This window comes from Oncorhynchus tshawytscha, linkage group LG02, assembly GCF_018296145.1.
Source record: "Oncorhynchus tshawytscha isolate Ot180627B linkage group LG02, Otsh_v2.0, whole genome shotgun sequence".
Classification (NCBI taxonomy): domain Eukaryota; kingdom Metazoa; phylum Chordata; class Actinopteri; order Salmoniformes; family Salmonidae; genus Oncorhynchus; species Oncorhynchus tshawytscha.
In genome coordinates, this window is record NC_056430.1 from 44,158,876 (window position 1) to 44,177,071 (window position 18,196).

At 40.1% G+C, this 18,196-nt stretch overlaps 1 protein-coding gene across 2 annotated transcripts in view; it reads left to right on the top strand.

Moving 5' to 3' along the window:
- The first annotated feature begins 6,196 nt into the window (after window positions 1-6,196).
- Window positions 6,197-18,196, top strand: part of optc (opticin) — a 30,370-nt gene continuing 18,370 nt past the window's right edge. The window contains exons 1-5 of one of the 2 annotated variants that reach the window (XM_024412681.2): window positions 6,197-6,353; window positions 12,117-12,298; window positions 13,558-13,770; window positions 14,002-14,173; window positions 14,895-15,053. In XM_024412681.2, coding sequence (XP_024268449.1) covers window positions 13,573-13,770; window positions 14,002-14,173; window positions 14,895-15,053 — 529 coding nt within the window. In that variant the 5' untranslated portion in view covers window positions 6,197-6,353; window positions 12,117-12,298; window positions 13,558-13,572. Of the gene's footprint in view, window positions 6,354-8,436; window positions 8,805-12,116; window positions 12,299-13,557; window positions 13,771-14,001; window positions 14,174-14,894; window positions 15,054-18,196 lie in introns of those variants that run through there. The other variant, XM_024412682.2, reaches the window with a different exon arrangement.

Genomic DNA, 18,196 nt, shown 5'->3' on the forward strand with positions numbered 1-18,196 from the left:
TTAGAATTCAAGGCACACTTAACCATTATAGCTTCTGCAGGGATTCAACATCCAATCTGGTTTGCTCATAGTGGGATTATCATTGGTTTTTCAACAGGACAATGACCCAACACACCTCCAGGCTGTGTAAAGGGCTATTTGACCAAGAAGGGGAGTGATGGAGTGCTGCATCAGATGACCTGGCCTCAACAGTACCCAACCTCAACCCAATTGAGATAATGTGGGATGAGTTGGACCGCAGAGTGATGGAAAAGTAGCCAACAAGTGCTCAGCATATGTGGGAACTCCTTCAAGAACTTTGGAAAACCATTCCAGGTGAAGCTGGTTGAGAGAATGACAAGAGTGTGCAAGCTGTCATCAAGGCTACTTTGAAGAATCTGAAATATAAAATACATTTTGATTTGTTTAACAATTTTTTGGTTACATGATTCCATATGTGTTATTTCATACTGTTGAAATAACACATACATTATTCTTCAATGTAGAAAATAGTACAAATAAAGAAAACTCCTTGAATGAGTAGTTGTGTCCAAACTTTTGACTGGTACTGTATATATGTAGAAAAAATATATATTGGGGATTGTAAATGATGCAGACAATTGGAAGCTACAATCTATCTGCAATATTAAAGCTGATTTACCCCCTAAATAAATAAAAATGCACTGACATCATGGATAGTCAGTCTTTGCATCCATAGCTCATAATATGAATTTGAGTGGTTACATTTTCCAGGCCCATCCCTCTGCTTGTAACCGAAACAGGGGTGGGAAAATCCTGTAGAGGTTAAAGAAGTTGGCAATATCTGTTGGTTTTGTGATGAATGAGCCATCTGATTCAATGAATGATAGAGCTGAGTTTGCCTTTTTTCCCAAAATTTGATTGAATGTGCTCAAAAGCTTTTTTACTATCATTCTTTATGTAATTTATCTTTGTTTCATATTTTAGTTTCTTCTTTTAATTCAGTTTAGTCACATGATTTCTCAATTTGCAATGTTTGCCAATCGGTTGTGCAGCCAGACTTTTTTGCCATTTCTTTTGCCTCATCCCTCTCAACCATACAATTGTTCAATTCCTCATTTATCCACGGGGATGTAACAGTTTTTACAGTCATTTTCTTAATGGGTGCATTCTTATTAGTAAGTGGAATAAGCAATTTCATAAATGTTTCAAGTGCAGTGTCTGTTTGATCCTCATTACACACCACGGGCCAACAAATATTCAACAAAATAGAAATCACTACAAAATGCATTGTATGACCTCTTATGCACTATATTATGCCCAGCCACTGGAACTTTGGTTTTCCTAGATGTGGCTACTATATTGTGATCACTACATCCGATGGCTCTGGATACTGCTTTAAAGCTAATTTCTGCAGCATTAGTAAAGATGTGATCAATAAATGTTGATGATTTCATTCCGGTGCTGTTTATAACTACCATGGTAGGTTGACTGATATCCTGAAACAGGTTGCAGGCACTGGTTACAGTTTGAAGCTTTTTCTTGAGTGGGCAGCTTGATGAAAGCCAGTCAATATTTAAATCCCCCAGAAAATATACCTCTGTTGGTATCAGCTAGGTTAGGAAATGTATCACACATTATCAAGCATTGGGGCGGCAGGGTAGCCTAGTGGTTAGAGTGTTGGACTAGTAACCGGAAGGTTGCGAGTTCAAACCCCCAAGCTGACAAGGTTCAAATCTGTCATTCTGCCCCTGAACAGGCAGTTAACCCACTGTTCCCAGGCCGTCATTGAAAATAAGAATATGTTCTTAACTGACTTGCCTGGTTAAATAAAGGTAAAACATTTTTTTTAAATTAAAAAATTCACACGTTATCCAGATACTGACTGTTAGCACTTGATGGTCTATAGCAGCTTCCCACAAGAATGGGCTTTAGGTGAGGAAGATGAACTTTGACCATGTTACTTCAAGAGTATTTAACATGAGATCCTCTCTAATCTTTACAGGAATGTGGTTCTGAATATAAGCAGCAACACCTCCACCATTGGCATTTCTATCTTTTCTGTAAATGGTGTAACCTTGTATTGCTACCACTGTATCATCAAAGGTTTTATCTAAGTGAGTTTCAGAGATGGTCGGAATATGAATGTCATCTGTTACTAGCAAATTATTGATTTCATTAACCTTGTTTCTTAAGCTACATATGTTAACGTAGGCTATCTTAAGCACTTTTCTTCCAGGAAGGTAACTTGTTTTCAATCCTTTACTTGGAAGCTTAGCAGAAGTAGATATCCTCATGTTATTTATGAAAGTGCAGGGGAAGCCTAGAAACATAATACGGGACACTAGCATGGATGTGTGAAACACTATCACCAGTCAATCACTGTAATAGCCCGGCAGTTTGTGAGCATTCTGAGTTTGTAAACTCTGAGGTGCTTGTAGGGGGTGCGTAGGTCTAATCACTTTTCATAACCAGGAATACCGGCTGTATCAGCCGTCCTGGATCTTCGACATAGGAATAACTTTGCAAACTGTCAACACGATGATGCTGCAGAAGCATGGGGCGCAGACAACAAATTGTATCCTGTTCCCTGACATCACTGTTCACATGATCCAGGGTGACACTGCGCATGCAAGACATTGGTCGGAATAGGCATCACAACTCCTGTGGGGTGCGAGCTGAAGTGTCGGGACGCCATGTTGCGGACTGGGTGAGATTGCTTCTTCTTCCATTTCCACCTCAACCGTGTGTCCGAAAATGGAAGAGGGACACTTTTAATCAAACTCTCATGCGGGAGACAACACTTTTAACGCTTGTAAACACTGTGGAACCCGGGGTTCCAAGGTTTGCCTAAAGCCAGACCAACTCTGTGTACACAGGCTCTGGCTATTTGCCGTACCCTGATTGGCCATGCCACTTGAATTAATGTTGTCACAAGAGTCTAGCTAGCCTAGCTTAACCTAAAAAGCATCCTGGCTAACGTCGGCCCTATGAAGTGTCTAGTGATACAGGTTATGTGTTCTATAGGCAATTAGTTGTTGATAGCGGAGTCGAGAGAATGAACAGGGTTGGACAATACCACGCTGTCATCCCACAAAGATTAAAAATAGACACAGGGAAAAACTTTATCATGGAGGTTTCCCTACCGACCAGTCATAGGCACTGGCGACAAAGTACCTTGTAACCTAGCTGGGAATGTACCCCTTCTGTGGTAACAGACAGGGAAGAAATTAATCTAATTCCCTCGAGTGAAGTGTTGAGCTGGAAACAGACAGCTCATTTGGCTTCTCATATGAACCACAGAGACTGCGTGTAGGATAATTCTCACATGAACAACAGACGCTGCGTGTGGGATAATAGCGTGGTCGTGTCCAACCCTGCTTGTTCCCTCGACTCCGCTACCAACAACTAATCACCTATAACCTGTAACCTGTATCACTAGACACCTCATAGGGACTGGTGAGCTACAGACAGGAATCCGCAATGATTCCCAGTAATGAGCCACCTACAGGGTAGGGGCACCTTTGTGGACAGTGCCCCAATTTATCACTCTCACCCTGGGGAGATTTATATAACCCAGAGGGGGCAGTATTAAACATGGAGAATTTTCCAACATACTTTGTGCTTCCATGAGATTTTATACGGGCACAGGGCGCTCTGTATACAGACACAGGGCGCTCTGACAATGGCTGACATAGTAACCCGTTTGCCATGCGTGGGGGCACTGTTGTGCACAGTAATATTTTTTTGTGCAGAGACGCACTTGTCGCTCAGACCTGTGCCAAGGCCCTTCACTAAGTGCTTGGGGGGCTGCTTCTTCATTGGAGGTGCACACTAATGCCGCTTCATCACTCCCTCCACTCAAGGAATTGAAAATTGGAACGGGGTTGCCATAATGCCGGGGGAAAGCTAGTAAGTTTCACTCACAGGAAGTTAGCCAGGAGGCTTTTTAGCCTAACCTAGCTAGACACTTTGACCACAGCGCAGTCCGTTTGTAATAAACAAGGGACTTAACGCTACATATATTAACAAGTTTGGTAAGAGAGGCACACGGTGTGTGACCTAGCAGACACAGGCGGCAGGGGGTACAAACTGAATATGGCCACCCTCTCTCCTCAAGTAGCCTCCCGTAGAGCACACAGGAACTAGGTTGGGCATGAGAGGGCACACAAGAGCCGGGTTGGGCACGAGCATGTGATCAATTGAAGCTTCGGACGTCATCGAGGACGTACTTCTGATAAATTGATACAAATTGATACACATATTCTATTCTAATTTCTTGAGTAAAAGTACAAAGTTAAAGTTAAACCTATACATCAAATTCCGTATATTTATGTATATCTTTGGGCTGCAATCCCGTTAACGGGATGATATGACAACAGCCAGTGAAAGTGATGGGCCCCAATTTCAAAACAACAGAAATCTCATGATTCAAATTCCTCAAATATACTTTTATCTTATACCGTTTTAAAGGTAGTCTTGTTGTTAATCCAGACACAGTGTCCGATTTCAAATAGGCTTTACGGCAAAAGCACCACAAACGTTTATGTTACCAAGCCACAGAAAAACACAGCCATTTTCCCAGCCAAAGAGAGGAGTCACAAAAGGCACAAAGAGATAAAATGAATCACTAACCTTTGATGATCTTAATCAGATGACACTCATAGGACTTCATGTTACACAATACATGTATGTTTTGTTTGATAAAGTTCATATTTATATTTAAAAAAATCTGAGTTTACATTGGCGCGTTACATTCACTAGTTCCAAAAACATCTAGTCATTTTTCATAGACACAACAATTCAACAGAAATACTCATCATAAATGTAGATGATAATACAAGTTATAAACATGGAATTATAGATATACCTGTCCTTAATGCAACCGCTGTGTCAGATTTCAAAATACTTTACGGAAAAGGCAAACCATTTAATAATCTGAGATGGCACTCAAAACAATCAAGTCAAATTAGCCGCCATGTTGTAGTCAACATAAACGATAAATGACATGCTAAATATTCCCTTACCTTTGATGATCTTCATCAGAATTCACTCCCAGGAATCCCAGGTCCACAATAAATGCTTTATTTGTTCAATAATGTCCCTTATTTTTGTCCAGTTAGCTACTTTTGTTATCGCGTTTGGTACACATATCCAAACGCTCGCTCAGTTTTACGTCGGACAAAAACTTTATAAAAAAGTTATATTACAGGTCGACGAAACATTTCAAACTAAGTACAGAATCAATCATTAGGATGTTTTTATCATTAATCTTCAATAAAGTTCCAACCGGAGTATTCCTTTGTGTCTTGAGGATCCATGGAACGCAGGTCGCTATCATGTGAAATGCGCGTGACCAGGAAATGGCTGACTGCCAGACACCTGAATTATTCTGCTGTCATTCAGTCCCACAACACAGTAGAAGCCTCATTCAAATTTCTATAGACGGTTCACATCTAGTGGAAGCCCTAGGAAGTGAAGTGCAAGTTCATCAATATCTGAAGGAGATTTCAATGGGACCTGTGTTGAATGCATACCAACCTCAGATTTCTCACTTCCTGTTTTGATTTCTCCTCAGGTTTTTGCCTGCCATATGAGTTATGTTATACTCACAGACATCATTCAAACAGCTTTAGAAACTTCAGAGTGTTTTCTATCCAATACTAATAATAATATGCATATATTAGCAACTGCGACTGAGGAGCAGGCCGTTTACTTTGGGTACCTTATTCATCCAAGCTACTCAATACTGCCCCCCAGCCATAAGACGTTTTAATTAAGCAAACCAGAGGGCAATATTTTCTTGTTTTAAAATTTACGGACAGAAACAGACTCAGTGTTTACTGAGTCTGCCAGATCAGAGGCAGTAGGGATGACAACGCATTATATTGATAGGTGTGTGAATTGGACCACATTGCGGTCCTGTCTGAGCATTCAAAACATAACGAGTACTTTTGGGTGTCATGGAAAATGTATGGGAGTAAAAAGTACACATTTTCTTTAAGAATGTAGTGGAGTAAAAGTACAGATACCCCCAAAAACGATTTAAGTAGTACTTTACACCACTAGTAATCGTAATGTATTAGATACCCTCTTGAAATAGTTGATCAGTAACAGTCACATTTACTGAATCAGTATAGCCCTTGACACAGTCTCTCTCAATCTCCCTCTAATCATAATGCCATATTGGCCCATTTATATTCTACTTTGTTCCCAGCTTTCTTTGCTGCCAGGGGGCTGAGTTCATTCTTTGGCTAATCCAGCCAAACACACACACGTACGCACTCACACATGCACGCATGCATGCACCACACACAATTTCTCTATTAGAACTCGAGTCTGACAGAACTATCATGAGGAATAACTGGAATATTTTCAAGTAATCGATGTGACAGGTGAGTACTGGATTCGTAAGTAATTCCAATTTTATGGTAATCCTAATGGGATTTTGTGGGAATGCAGAGGTAGTGTATTGCGAGTTACAGCAGCCAAAACATGGAAATCAAAGAGCAATTGAACAGTGTTGTGAAGCAGAAACTGAGACAGAAAGCTAAATGAAGTGAGTTGAAAACAACATGAAGTTAATAGAATAAAACAAATCACACATCATAGTGTCTGTCATACTTTAGTTGAATGGATTTGGAACTTAATCCTTGGGTGGTGTTCGGGTCTGTGGCACCCATTTTCAATGTTTCCTAAAAGAAAAATGATACAATGAATTATTTTTTCAACTTGAGACTCATTGACCTTGGCTCATTTTCTGTAAAGAAATATTTGCATTGTGCACCCCCCTACACATTTATACTACATATGTGATGTTCGGGTCCACTATTACCCGAGGGTAATCAAATTGTGGAAATGTGTGTGTGTGTGTGTGTGTGTGTGTGTGTGTGTGTGTGTGTGTGTGTGTGTGTGTGTGTGTGTGTGTGTGTGTGTGTGTGTGTGTAAGTGAAGACAAGTAAAAATGAAACAAAAAGGTTTGCTGTGTGCCTTCACTCTGTCTTCCTCCTCCCCGGACCTGCTGTTTCAACATAGCATGAAGAAACTGTCTGTCTCACTGCCTGTCTCCTGCTTTTCTCGCAATCTTTACCCTTTGTAGTGTGTGAAACTATACACAATGTCTTGTGGGAACCTACACAATGTTATTACAATATATTATTTTCAACCATTGTAAAAACAAATCTGTATTTTCCCACACTGTACCCCAGCCAGGTGCCAATTGGGGGAGGGACACAACAAATAAATAGCGTTGCATGTGTGGCTCCTTACCACTATCAATTGGTATGGCAAAAAAATTATCTCTGCTCATAGGGCCTTTTATTGCAGAGAGAAAAGTTAGTGTGGAAGGAGCGTCTTCCACTTTGGAAGATATGAGGATAATGTCACTGTCAATTTGGAGTCTGACAGTGAGTTGGTTGAAGAGGGTGAGGTTGACCCTCAGCCAGCCCCAGGACCAGCCCATCAGCAACCAGCTCATCAGCAGCCTGAAGGAGAAATTTAGATGTAAAAAAATTGTGAAATTGAATAGTCTTCTTGCCCAAGGAATGAACCACCCCACATGGCTGCCAATGTGATAAGGATGCAACCAGGGCCAACAAGGGTGGCGGTTACTCATGTGCAGGACATAAAGTCTTCTTTTGAACTATTCAACCCAGAAACCATCCAGAAAATCAATCTGGACTGCAAGGCGTGATTTTGGAGAGAGATGGAAAGGGATGGACCAAACTCATTTACATGCATACTTTGGGGTTCTTATCCTTGCTGGTGTTTTCAGATCCAATGGGGAATCCACAGAATACCTGTGGGATGCAGAAACTGACATAGAACTTTTCTGTGCATCAATGTCTCTGGAAATCTTCCACATTATTTCCAGGATTATCCGCCTCGATGACCGAGACACCAGACCAGCTCGGCGGCAGAGAGACAAGCTAGCTGCAATCAGGTCAGTGTGGGACAAGTAGGTAGACCAGCTTCCCCTGTTTTACAACCCTGGGCCCAATGTTACTGTTGATGAGCAGCTTATGCCATTTAGGGGCCGCTGCCCCCTCAGGCAGTACATACCGTCTAAACCCACAAAATATGGAATCAAGATCTGGGCTGCCTGTGATACTGCTTCATCATATGCGTCGAACTTGCAAGTGTATACGAGGAAGCAAGATGGAGGAGCCCCTGAGATGAACCAAGTGATGCGGGTTGTCCTGGACTTGAAGCAGGGACTCCGTGGCCACGACATAACAAGCAATAACTTTTGTACTTCGCACAAGCTGGGACAGGAGCTCCTCAAGAGGAAGCAAATGATGGTAGGAACAGTACGATATAACAAGCCAGAGCTCCCAACTCAACTGTTGATTACACAGAACAGGCCTATCGATTCCACTAAGTTCCGTGTTCATGGCCGACACGTCCCTAGTGTACTATGTGCCAAAGAAAGGCAAAAATGTGGTACTCATGAGTAAGCTGCATATGGATGGGAGAATCTGTGGCCAGGAACATCAAAAACCAGAAATCATAATGGACCTCAAAAAGGAGGGTTGGACAATTTAGACAGGCTAGTGACTGGCTACAGCTGCAAAAGAAGGACCCTACACTGGACACTTGGGATATTCTTCAGCATCCTGGACATCTCGGCATACAACGCATTTATCATCTGGATGGCGTTGAACCCAGATTGGAAAAGAGGGAAAGCTCCAGAGGTGACGGCTCTTTCTTGAGGAGCTGGGCAAGACCTCAAATGTAACATATCCCAATGACCCCCAGCTTCTGCAGCCATCGTGAGGAGGATTCAGGAAGAGGATGCTGGTGCCCCATCTGCCCGACCCACAGAACCAGCAACTCCAATACCAGAAGTAAGCGTGAGTGATGTTGTTGCATGTGTGTGTGTCTGACTCTCCTACCTGCTGTGACTATATGAGTGAGTGAGTGAGTGAGTGAGTGAGTGAGTGAGTGAGTGAGTGAGTGAGTGAGTGAGTGAGTGAGTGAGTGAGTGAGTGAGTGAGTGAGTGAGTGAGTGAGTGAGTGAGATGTTTGTAAAATTCCTAAGCTAAGTGTTTTCATCCGGTATCAAAAAGAAGAAGCACTGCAGTACACTTGCAAGTACATTTGCAACACACACCCAGTAAAACTCTGTGGTTTATAAACTGACCTTAATTTGTTTTCAACGGTTCTCATTTATCATTTCCATAAAATACTGTATGTAAAATTTGTTCAGTTCAAAGCAAAACATCAATAGCGATGGAAACCTTGCTTCATTTATGTTTGTTCAAGACAAACATGATTTATTCCACCCATGTCTTCATTATAATTTAATTTATTGTGCTTTAAAAAAAATGTGATCTAGCAGAGGTAAATGGAAAATATTAACAGTTAATGGTGTCTATATTGCTTGTAATTGATGTAAGTCAACATCTATGTATTAAGAATTAAGTATTTTTACATAAATTATTATGGCTGTATTGTTTTGAAAACCCAATAATGTTGTAGGTTCATCAGACCCGCAAACATTGGGTGAATAACAAAAACTTGAACACCACACAAGGGTTAATGTTAAACCCTTTGACTAGTGACCACAGGAGAGTCTGCGGATAAGAGAACAGGTTTAGAGTTTAGCTTGAGAGTTCAGCTTTCACAACTCCATTAGGTAAAATACATAAAGCACATGTTTTTCCTAAGAGCTCAAAGTGTATTATATTGAGAGAGGGGGAAATCACCTCATGCACTGCCATCCACTAAACTTCCAATGACATCCATTTGTTTTCTGAAAGAGAATGAGAGAAGGGTTCTGTTTGGCTAGAGTTCCTTGTGCTGGTGACCTGGGTCATGTTCACGGGGGGAGATGTGTTGAAACAGATTTAGGTCATTCAGTGCAACCTTAACCCTCACTCTTACCCTAGTCCTTGGGGGGGATGCCTATGGTCACAAATAAAACATTTGGAAAGATGGGACATTTAGAAAAACCTAATGTTGAATAGTACATTTGAAACCTCTTCTAACCCATTGCAACACATTTGGGTTAGATAGGACGTTTAGAATAAGTGGGCAAAAATAAAAATAAATATTCATATTCATCCAAATATTCATCCAAAAATCGCATCCAGGATGTCCAAGAATGTTATCATCCACAGGACAATATCTATACAGTGCCTTCAGAAAGTACTCCTACCCTTTGACTTACTCCATATTTTGTTGTGTTACAGCCTAAATAAAAAGTGTATGAAATAGATCATTTTTCTCACCCATCTACACACAATACCCCTTAATGACTATGTGAAAACATGTTTTTTGAAATGTTAGCAAATGTATTGAAAATTAAATACATATATATCTAATTTACATAAGTATTTACACCCCTGAGTCAATACTTTAGAATTACCTTTGGCAGCAATTACAGTTGTGAGGCTTTCTCTATGAGCTTTGCACCACTGGAATTTACACATTGTTATTTTTTAAATTCTTCAAACTCAAGTTGGTAGACAACCATTATCTAGTCTTGCCATCAATTTTCAATTCGATTTGACTCAAAACTGTAACTAGGCTACTCAGGAGCATTCAATGTCGTCTTCGTAAGCAACTTCAGTGCATATTTGCCATTTTATTTTATGTCCTGCTGAAAGGTGAATTTGTTTGCCAGTGTCCGTTGGAAAGCAGACTGAACCAAGTTTTCCTGTAGGAGTTTGCCTGTGTTTAGCTCTATTCCATTTGAAAAATTCCCTAGTCCTTGCTGATGACACGTATACCCATAACATGATGCAGCCACAACCATGCTTAGAAATATGAAGACTGGTACTCACTGATGTGTTGTGTTGGATTTTCCCCAAACCTAACGCTTTGTATTCTGCACATAAAGATCATTTCCTTGCCAATTTGTTTGCAGTTTTACTTTATTGCCTAATTGAAAACAGGATTCATGTTTTGGAATATTTTTATTCTGTAAGTGCTTCCTTCTTTTCACTCTGTCATTTATATTAGTATTGTGGAGTAACTACAATGTTGTTGATCCATCCTCAGTTTCCTCCTATCACAGCCATTAAACTCTGTAACAGTTTTAAAGTCACCATTGGCCTCGTTGTGAAATCACTGAGCGGTTTCCTTCCTCTCCGGCAACGGAGTTAGGAAGGACGCCTGTGTCTTTGTAGTGACTTGGTGTATTGATACACCATCCAAAGTGTAATTAATAACTTTACCATGCTCAAATGGATATTCAATGTCTGCTTTTTACATTTTTACACATTTAGGTGCCCTTTGCGAGGCATTGGAAAACCTCCCTGGTCTTGAATCTGTGTTTGAAATTCACTGTTCGACTGAGGGACCTTACAGATAATTGTATGTGTGGGGTACAAAGAGGTGGTCATTCAAAAATCATGTTTAACACTATTGTTGCACACGGAGTTTGTCCATGCAACTTATTATGTGACTTGTTAAGGTCATTTGTACTCCTGAAATGATTTAGGCTTGTCATAACAAAGGGGTTCGATACTTTTCAGCTTTTCATTTGAATTCATTTGTGACATTTAATAAAAACATAATTACACTTTGACATTATGGGTTATTGTGTGTAAGTCAGTTGCACAAAATATGAATTGAATCTATTTTAAATTCAGGCTGTAACACAACCAAATGTTGAAAACGTCAAGGGTTGTGATTACTTTCTGAAGGTACAGTAAATGGTGAAAAGGCTTGGATGTGGAGTTCCAGGTTAGAACCCGGCCGATTCCAGCCAAGGTAGAGCATCTCCTATTGCAAAGTTAGTCCAAGAATCCTAGCAAAACTCTAACCCTAACCTTAACTCCCATATGGTGCCTTCTTTGTTGACGTAAATTGGACGAAGCTGTATAGAACCATTTCGGGAAGGTGAATGTTTCTGATTGTTCTGGAATTCTTCATATAAACCATATAATCCTTGTGTTATTCAAACATTACATTGGTCTTTCGGCTAGAGTAATCAGGCCTTCAAAAAGACTAGAGGGGGGGTCTGGGAGAAGTAGGAATGTGTGCATGTGTGAGAGTGTGTACGTGTGTGTGTGTGGTGGGGGGGGGATTAGTAACAGCTGAGTACATGTTGACCTAAATGACCTTGCCTTCCCTCAAATGCACCCTTTTCTCCCCCCTCCCATGTACCTCTCCTAATAATGACCCATTATTTTGGCCACGTCCCTCACCAGCCAACTGAACAACAGGGGTCCATTCCTCCACTGGCTAACCCTGCTAGACCAGCACTCTAAAGGAGAAGACAATATAGGAGAGACGAGGAGAGGGTATTATTTAACCCTGCTGGACCAGCACTCTAAAGGAGAAAACAGGAGAAGAGAGAGGATAAAAGGGGATTAGTTAACTCCTGACACTGGTAAGTTCTATTTCATGACTACTACACAGTGTTTTTGGTTTTCTCTCTAAGCATACTCTTGTGCTGCTAAACCCCACTGTCACTAGAGAATGACTCAAGGGCCAATGGGGTTTGGTTTTAGTAAGGGACTAATACAATAAACTGGTCATGTCAATCGGTACACATCATCATAAAGTGGTGTAATTCCACTTTTGTTAGTGTCATGTCCCAGAGTGTGATTTGAATATTTGTCTGATTGGCAACAACATTACTGTGATTTTGCTGACTCATTACGTACAATATAATTTCTATTTATGCACATGTTTAAGTCATTCAATTGACATCCCTTGAAACTCATCCCTGCTGTTTCTGTAGCTGTAGCTTGACTAGTACAATATCAGCACTCAGTTTGTTGATAATATCAGTCATCTCAATATTACATTCAATAGACCTTATTGGTCATCAAATAATATAACTTCTGGTGCATAATCCTGTTTTGTGTATGACTTGTGTTAAGTTCTGTTGGCACCAGACAAACCCAAGGCCAGACTCACACACTCATGTCTGCTTTCAGAGCAAACATTCCATCTGCATTCTTACCAACAACTCAACAATACTCCCTTGGTTCCAAAGCAACAGGGATCCTAGATGTGACCTCTTAGCAACCTTAGGTCTGATCTAAGGTCAGATCTGAGGTGCAGAAACAAACACCAAAACATACAGGGTCACATTCGGAGAACAGGGAAATGTGGAGATCTAACCTAAAAAGACTGTACATCGTTTGAAATATCCAGTTGCATTTGATTTGCCCTTGGAGGGGGTTGTGTCTGAGACAGTGGACATCTGGAGTTGTGTGTGTGTGTGTGTATCTGTGTCTGTGTGCGCGTGTGTGTGAACCAAGACATCTCCAGCTATACTTAGGCTAGACAGGCCGGAGGCAGTAGGGAGAGGTGGACCCTAGAGGTCATGCAAACATTGGACTAATGACCTTGTTAAAAACAAAATAGAAGAGCCTGTAAAATATAGATCAATTACCATGCAGATGGGGTTTACTAACCAAAAAATCTACCAGGTTACTATCGCTGATTGCGATCATACAGAATTAATTTACAACATTCGCTTTATCACAACTGTTTATCCTAAGGGGTGATATGGTTGTGATATGAATTGAAACCAAGTGCTGTATTTTTAAGATGATTTGGTACATTTTTAGATGCTAGCATTAGCACTAACCAAAGCCTACTGAATTTAACGCTTTGACTGACAATCTCTTTTCACAGGTGTGTAGCCTGAGAATGGCCCTGCTGTGTGTGTTTGTGGCTTTTGCCCTGACTCTGTTAGGCCCCTGCCCCAGTGTGTGTGCCCCTCAGGGGGGGGCAGAGCCAGACGAACAGCCCTATGACCTGGATGACTTTGATATGAATGGAGAGACAGACTGGGAAAACTTGGACCTCAATGGAGAAAACTATGACTATGAAGACCTAGACCAAGAGGTGAGAAGGAGAGGAGGAGAGAGGAGAGACTAGCAAAGGGTGAGAAAGAAGGAACAAGAGAGGAGAGGCAAGATAAAGAGAGAAGAAAAGTAAGAGTGGACAATATGGGCGATAGGAATAGGTGTGAGAGGGAAGGGAGGAATGATGGGAGTGAAAGAAGGGAAACTAGAGAGAGTGGTTGAGAGAGGTGAATTGGTCAATCTACTAATGTACTCTTCTCTGTGAGAGCAGATCGAGGTGGGGACGGTGGCCCCCCCTGCTCCTGAGACCCCTCCCCCAGCCAACATGCCCCCTCCTGAGTATGAGGAGGAGACGACCCTGTTCCCCAGGCCGACCCCTCCCCTGGCTCCAGTAACTCTGGACTTCAAAGGACCAGGCCTGTTTGGACCCGACACTGGCCTGGGTGAGCCACATGTGTGTGTGTGTGTGTGTGTGTGTGTGTGTGTGTGTGTGTGTGTGTGTGTGTGTGTGTGTGTGTGTGTGTGTGTGTGTGTGTGTGTGTGTGTGTGTGTGTGTGTGTGTGTGTGTGTGTGTAGCGTGCGTGCGTGCTAGTGTGCGTGCGTGCGCAAAATGTAATCTCTCTCTGTGCAGGTATGCCTACGTGTCTGCTGTGTGTATAATAATAATAATAATAATATGTCATTTAGCAGACACGTACATTTTTTTACATGTTTTATTTCACCTTTATTTAACCAGGTAGGCCAGCTGAGAACAAGTCAAGTTCTCAGTTACGTCTGTGACCTGGCCAAGATAAAGCAGAGCAGTGCGACAAAAACAACAACACCGAGTTACACATAAACAAATGTACAAAAGGGAAGAAAAAAAATCTATTTACAGTTTGTGTAAATGTAGAAGAGTAGGGAGGTAAGCAATAAATAGGCCCTAGAGGTGAACATAATTTCAATTTAGCATTAATACCGGAGTGATAGATGTGCTGATTATTATGTGCATGTAGAGATACTGGGGTGCAAAAGAGCAAGAGGGTAATAATATGGGTAATAATAGTATTAATAATATTTATAAATCATATTTATCCAAAGTGACTTACAGTCATGCATGCATACCAGTAGGAGTGTGTGCGTGTGTGTGTGTGTGTGTGTAATGTTCTCTTTGTCTCTGTGCAGGTATGCCTACATGTTTGCTGTGTGTGTGCATCAGTGGAAGTGTGTATTGTGATGATGCTAACCTGGAGCAGATTCCTCCACTGCCTAAAGATACCACACACTTCTACGGACGCTTCAACAGTATCAGACACGTCAAGAACACTGACTTCATCAACCTCAGTAAGATATATGCAGGCACGCGCACACACACAGGCACAGAGGCATGCACACACACACACACACACACACACACACACACACACACACACACACACACACACACACACACACACACACACACACACACACACACACACACACACACACACACACAAATCACCCTGCAAGTAGTGAGGGTGATTACACGGGCTGCTGCGGCTATTTGATCATAATGTAGATCTACGAGAGTGGCCTACAATGGATAAAATGGAAAACAATGGATAAAAATGCATCTCATAACATTTGAACATAGAAATAGCTGTTCTATCATTCAGCCTACAGCAGCAGAAAAGGTGCGGTGTTCAATGTAGGCCTAAAATCCCTGATACTTTTGAAAATAAACGTACACAGCTTGACAATAACCTGTTTATCCACTTGTCCTTCATACAAGGCAGTGGCTGAAAATGTTGTGTTGTTTGATACAAGAAACCACTTTACAAAGTAAAACTCATTATTATTCCCATACCATTATTACAGAGAATCAGACAAATTATGCTACCCTCTGCCTATTGGCTGCTTAGCTTATTAAAGACAGTCTCAAAATACAACACTGCCCCTTTAAGATGTAAAAAAAGCTCTTTACCTGACTTGCTTTTCAAAGATCTTGTGCTCTCATAGGAAGAAACCACTCACCCATTGTTGACTCCAAATTAGCTATAACTGGGCTACTAACTCACTAACTAGCAAAGAATATTAACAAATGTGCACAGGTGACTACATGTAGCTCTCGCTTTGATCTCAAAACAAGCGCAACCACTCATGCTTTTAACACAGTCCAGGTCAAAATGAATGGCACAGATCCAGATATGGCAATAGTTATTTGCATATAGTCGTACTGCAGCTCTGATTGGTTATGGTAGAGTCGGTCCATGAGTCCTGCATGTCAATGCAATAGAATCTCTTGCACAGTTTGTTTTGCAAAATAAGTCTTGCATAGTTTGTTTTGTTTCAGTTTGTTACATTGAAAGTGGATAATATTGTGATGATTTGAGCACAATTCCCACAGTAGAACGAAACGTTGATAGTGTTAACTAAAGGGGGAAAGTTCAATCTTTTGCTTCTCTGCACTTTTTTTCGGTATCCAATGACTTGAGAAAAATATTAATTTACTACTATAGCCCATACAAATGCATACATTTTTAGACAGTCTAAAAATACATCTTAAGGAATAAGGATTTGAAGTGTATGGCCTATATCCAGGAGATCTAAAAACACTTAGGAAATATTTGTATTTTTTTAACACAAATCTACAGTAACTTCAGAAAGTATTCATACCCTTTTACTTATTCCGTATTTGTTGTGTTACAGCCTAAATTCAAGATGAATTAAATAAATGCCCATCTACAAATAATATCCCATAACGGCAAAGTGAAAATATGTTCTTAGAAATTTATTGAAAATGAAATACAGAAATAGTTGTATATAAGTATTCACACAACTGAGTCAATACATGATAGAATCAGCAATTACAGCTGTGAATCTTCCTAGGTAAGTCGCTAAGAGCTTTGCACACCTGGATTGTACAATATTTGCCCTTTGTTATTTTAGAAATTCTTCAAGCTCAAATTGTTTGTTGATCATAGCTAGAGAATTAAAGTATAATAAAAATGTAAGAATGTATTAAAGTTTTAGAGCATTTTTTTGTTGTTTTGCATGTTCTAGCACTTGCATGGCCATGAAAGACCTTCCATTGAAACAACTGTGTGTGTGTGTTTGTGTGTGTGTGTCCCACCTATCACTATAGACCACCCTTGTATGATTTCCATTATCCATATATTTTTCAATTGTGCTGTGATGTTTTACATAATTATTTGACCTTTATAATCGTATAGTAGCCACAGATTATGAGCTAAAGTTGAAAACTTTTCCTATGAGTATTATTATATTATTTTTGACTGACTCTGGCTTTCCAAATTGCTCAAAACTGATATTTGTAAGGTTTATTTTAAGTGCATGTTGTGATTTTTGAACCATTACGGAACCTGTGATCAAAAACAAGCTACATAAGGGCAATATAAGAGCTGAGATTGTCGTATGCCCCATATATATATAGCATTCTGTTGGATGCAAGAATTTTATATCATAATTTAAATTTAAAAACTCTCAAGTTTTGAATCAAGTGTTGTTTTTTGTACCAGTTCATAAGCCATGTGCTATGGAATCGGTAATCGAAAATCTGTTCCCATTTATTTTGCAACCTTTTGTCCTCAAATTAAACTGGTATATTTTTCTATTCATGCCAATTCATTTCAGCCAATTTGTATCTTTAATATATGGCAGGCAAACAAGTACCCTACCTTCTCCATTTTCCACTTTGCCTCCTCTATTTTGGATTGAGCAGACATTCCCATATATTTCCGATATCTGCATATGTGACATAACTCCACCGTTTCTATTCGTAATTTAATTAATACATATACATTTTTTTTAAACATTTTCCCATAAAGAATGTTTTTTTAAATTAATCAGTATTTGAGTTTAACCATAACATTTCTGGAGGATAAAACTGAAATTGTAACCAGCTTTGTATGACTTGTTTAAGAAAGGGCGATACTTTAAACAAAATTTAATTTTCCATTTGTCGGAAATGAGAAGTCTGTATAAAGGCCAAAAGAATGAGCCTTTCTTAATAATCTACTAGAGAACCATTTTGGGTTATGAATGAAGCTTTTAGTGACAGGTTTAAAGCTTTAATATTTAATAATGTTTGTCTCCCAAACCAATTTTCATTATATAATTAGGCACGTTTAATTTTGTCTGGCTTAGGATTCCAAATAAAGTGAAATATATTTTGTTCATATGATTTAAAAAATGAGTCGTCTGGAGTAGGCAGCGCCTTTAGTAAGTAAGTAAACTGTGATAGGACCAAAGAGTTAATCAATGAGATTTTCCAACAAACAGACAAGTAATTACCTCTGCATGGTTGCAGAATCGTATCAATTTTTGCAAACCTTCTATTGATATTGATTGTGATAAATTAATTAATATTTTTTGAGATGTGAATACCAAGTATGTCTACTTCACCATCTGCCCATTTTATTGGTAAACCACAAGGTAGTGTAAACACTGTCTTTCAGCAATCCAAAACTTAATACAGTATAATT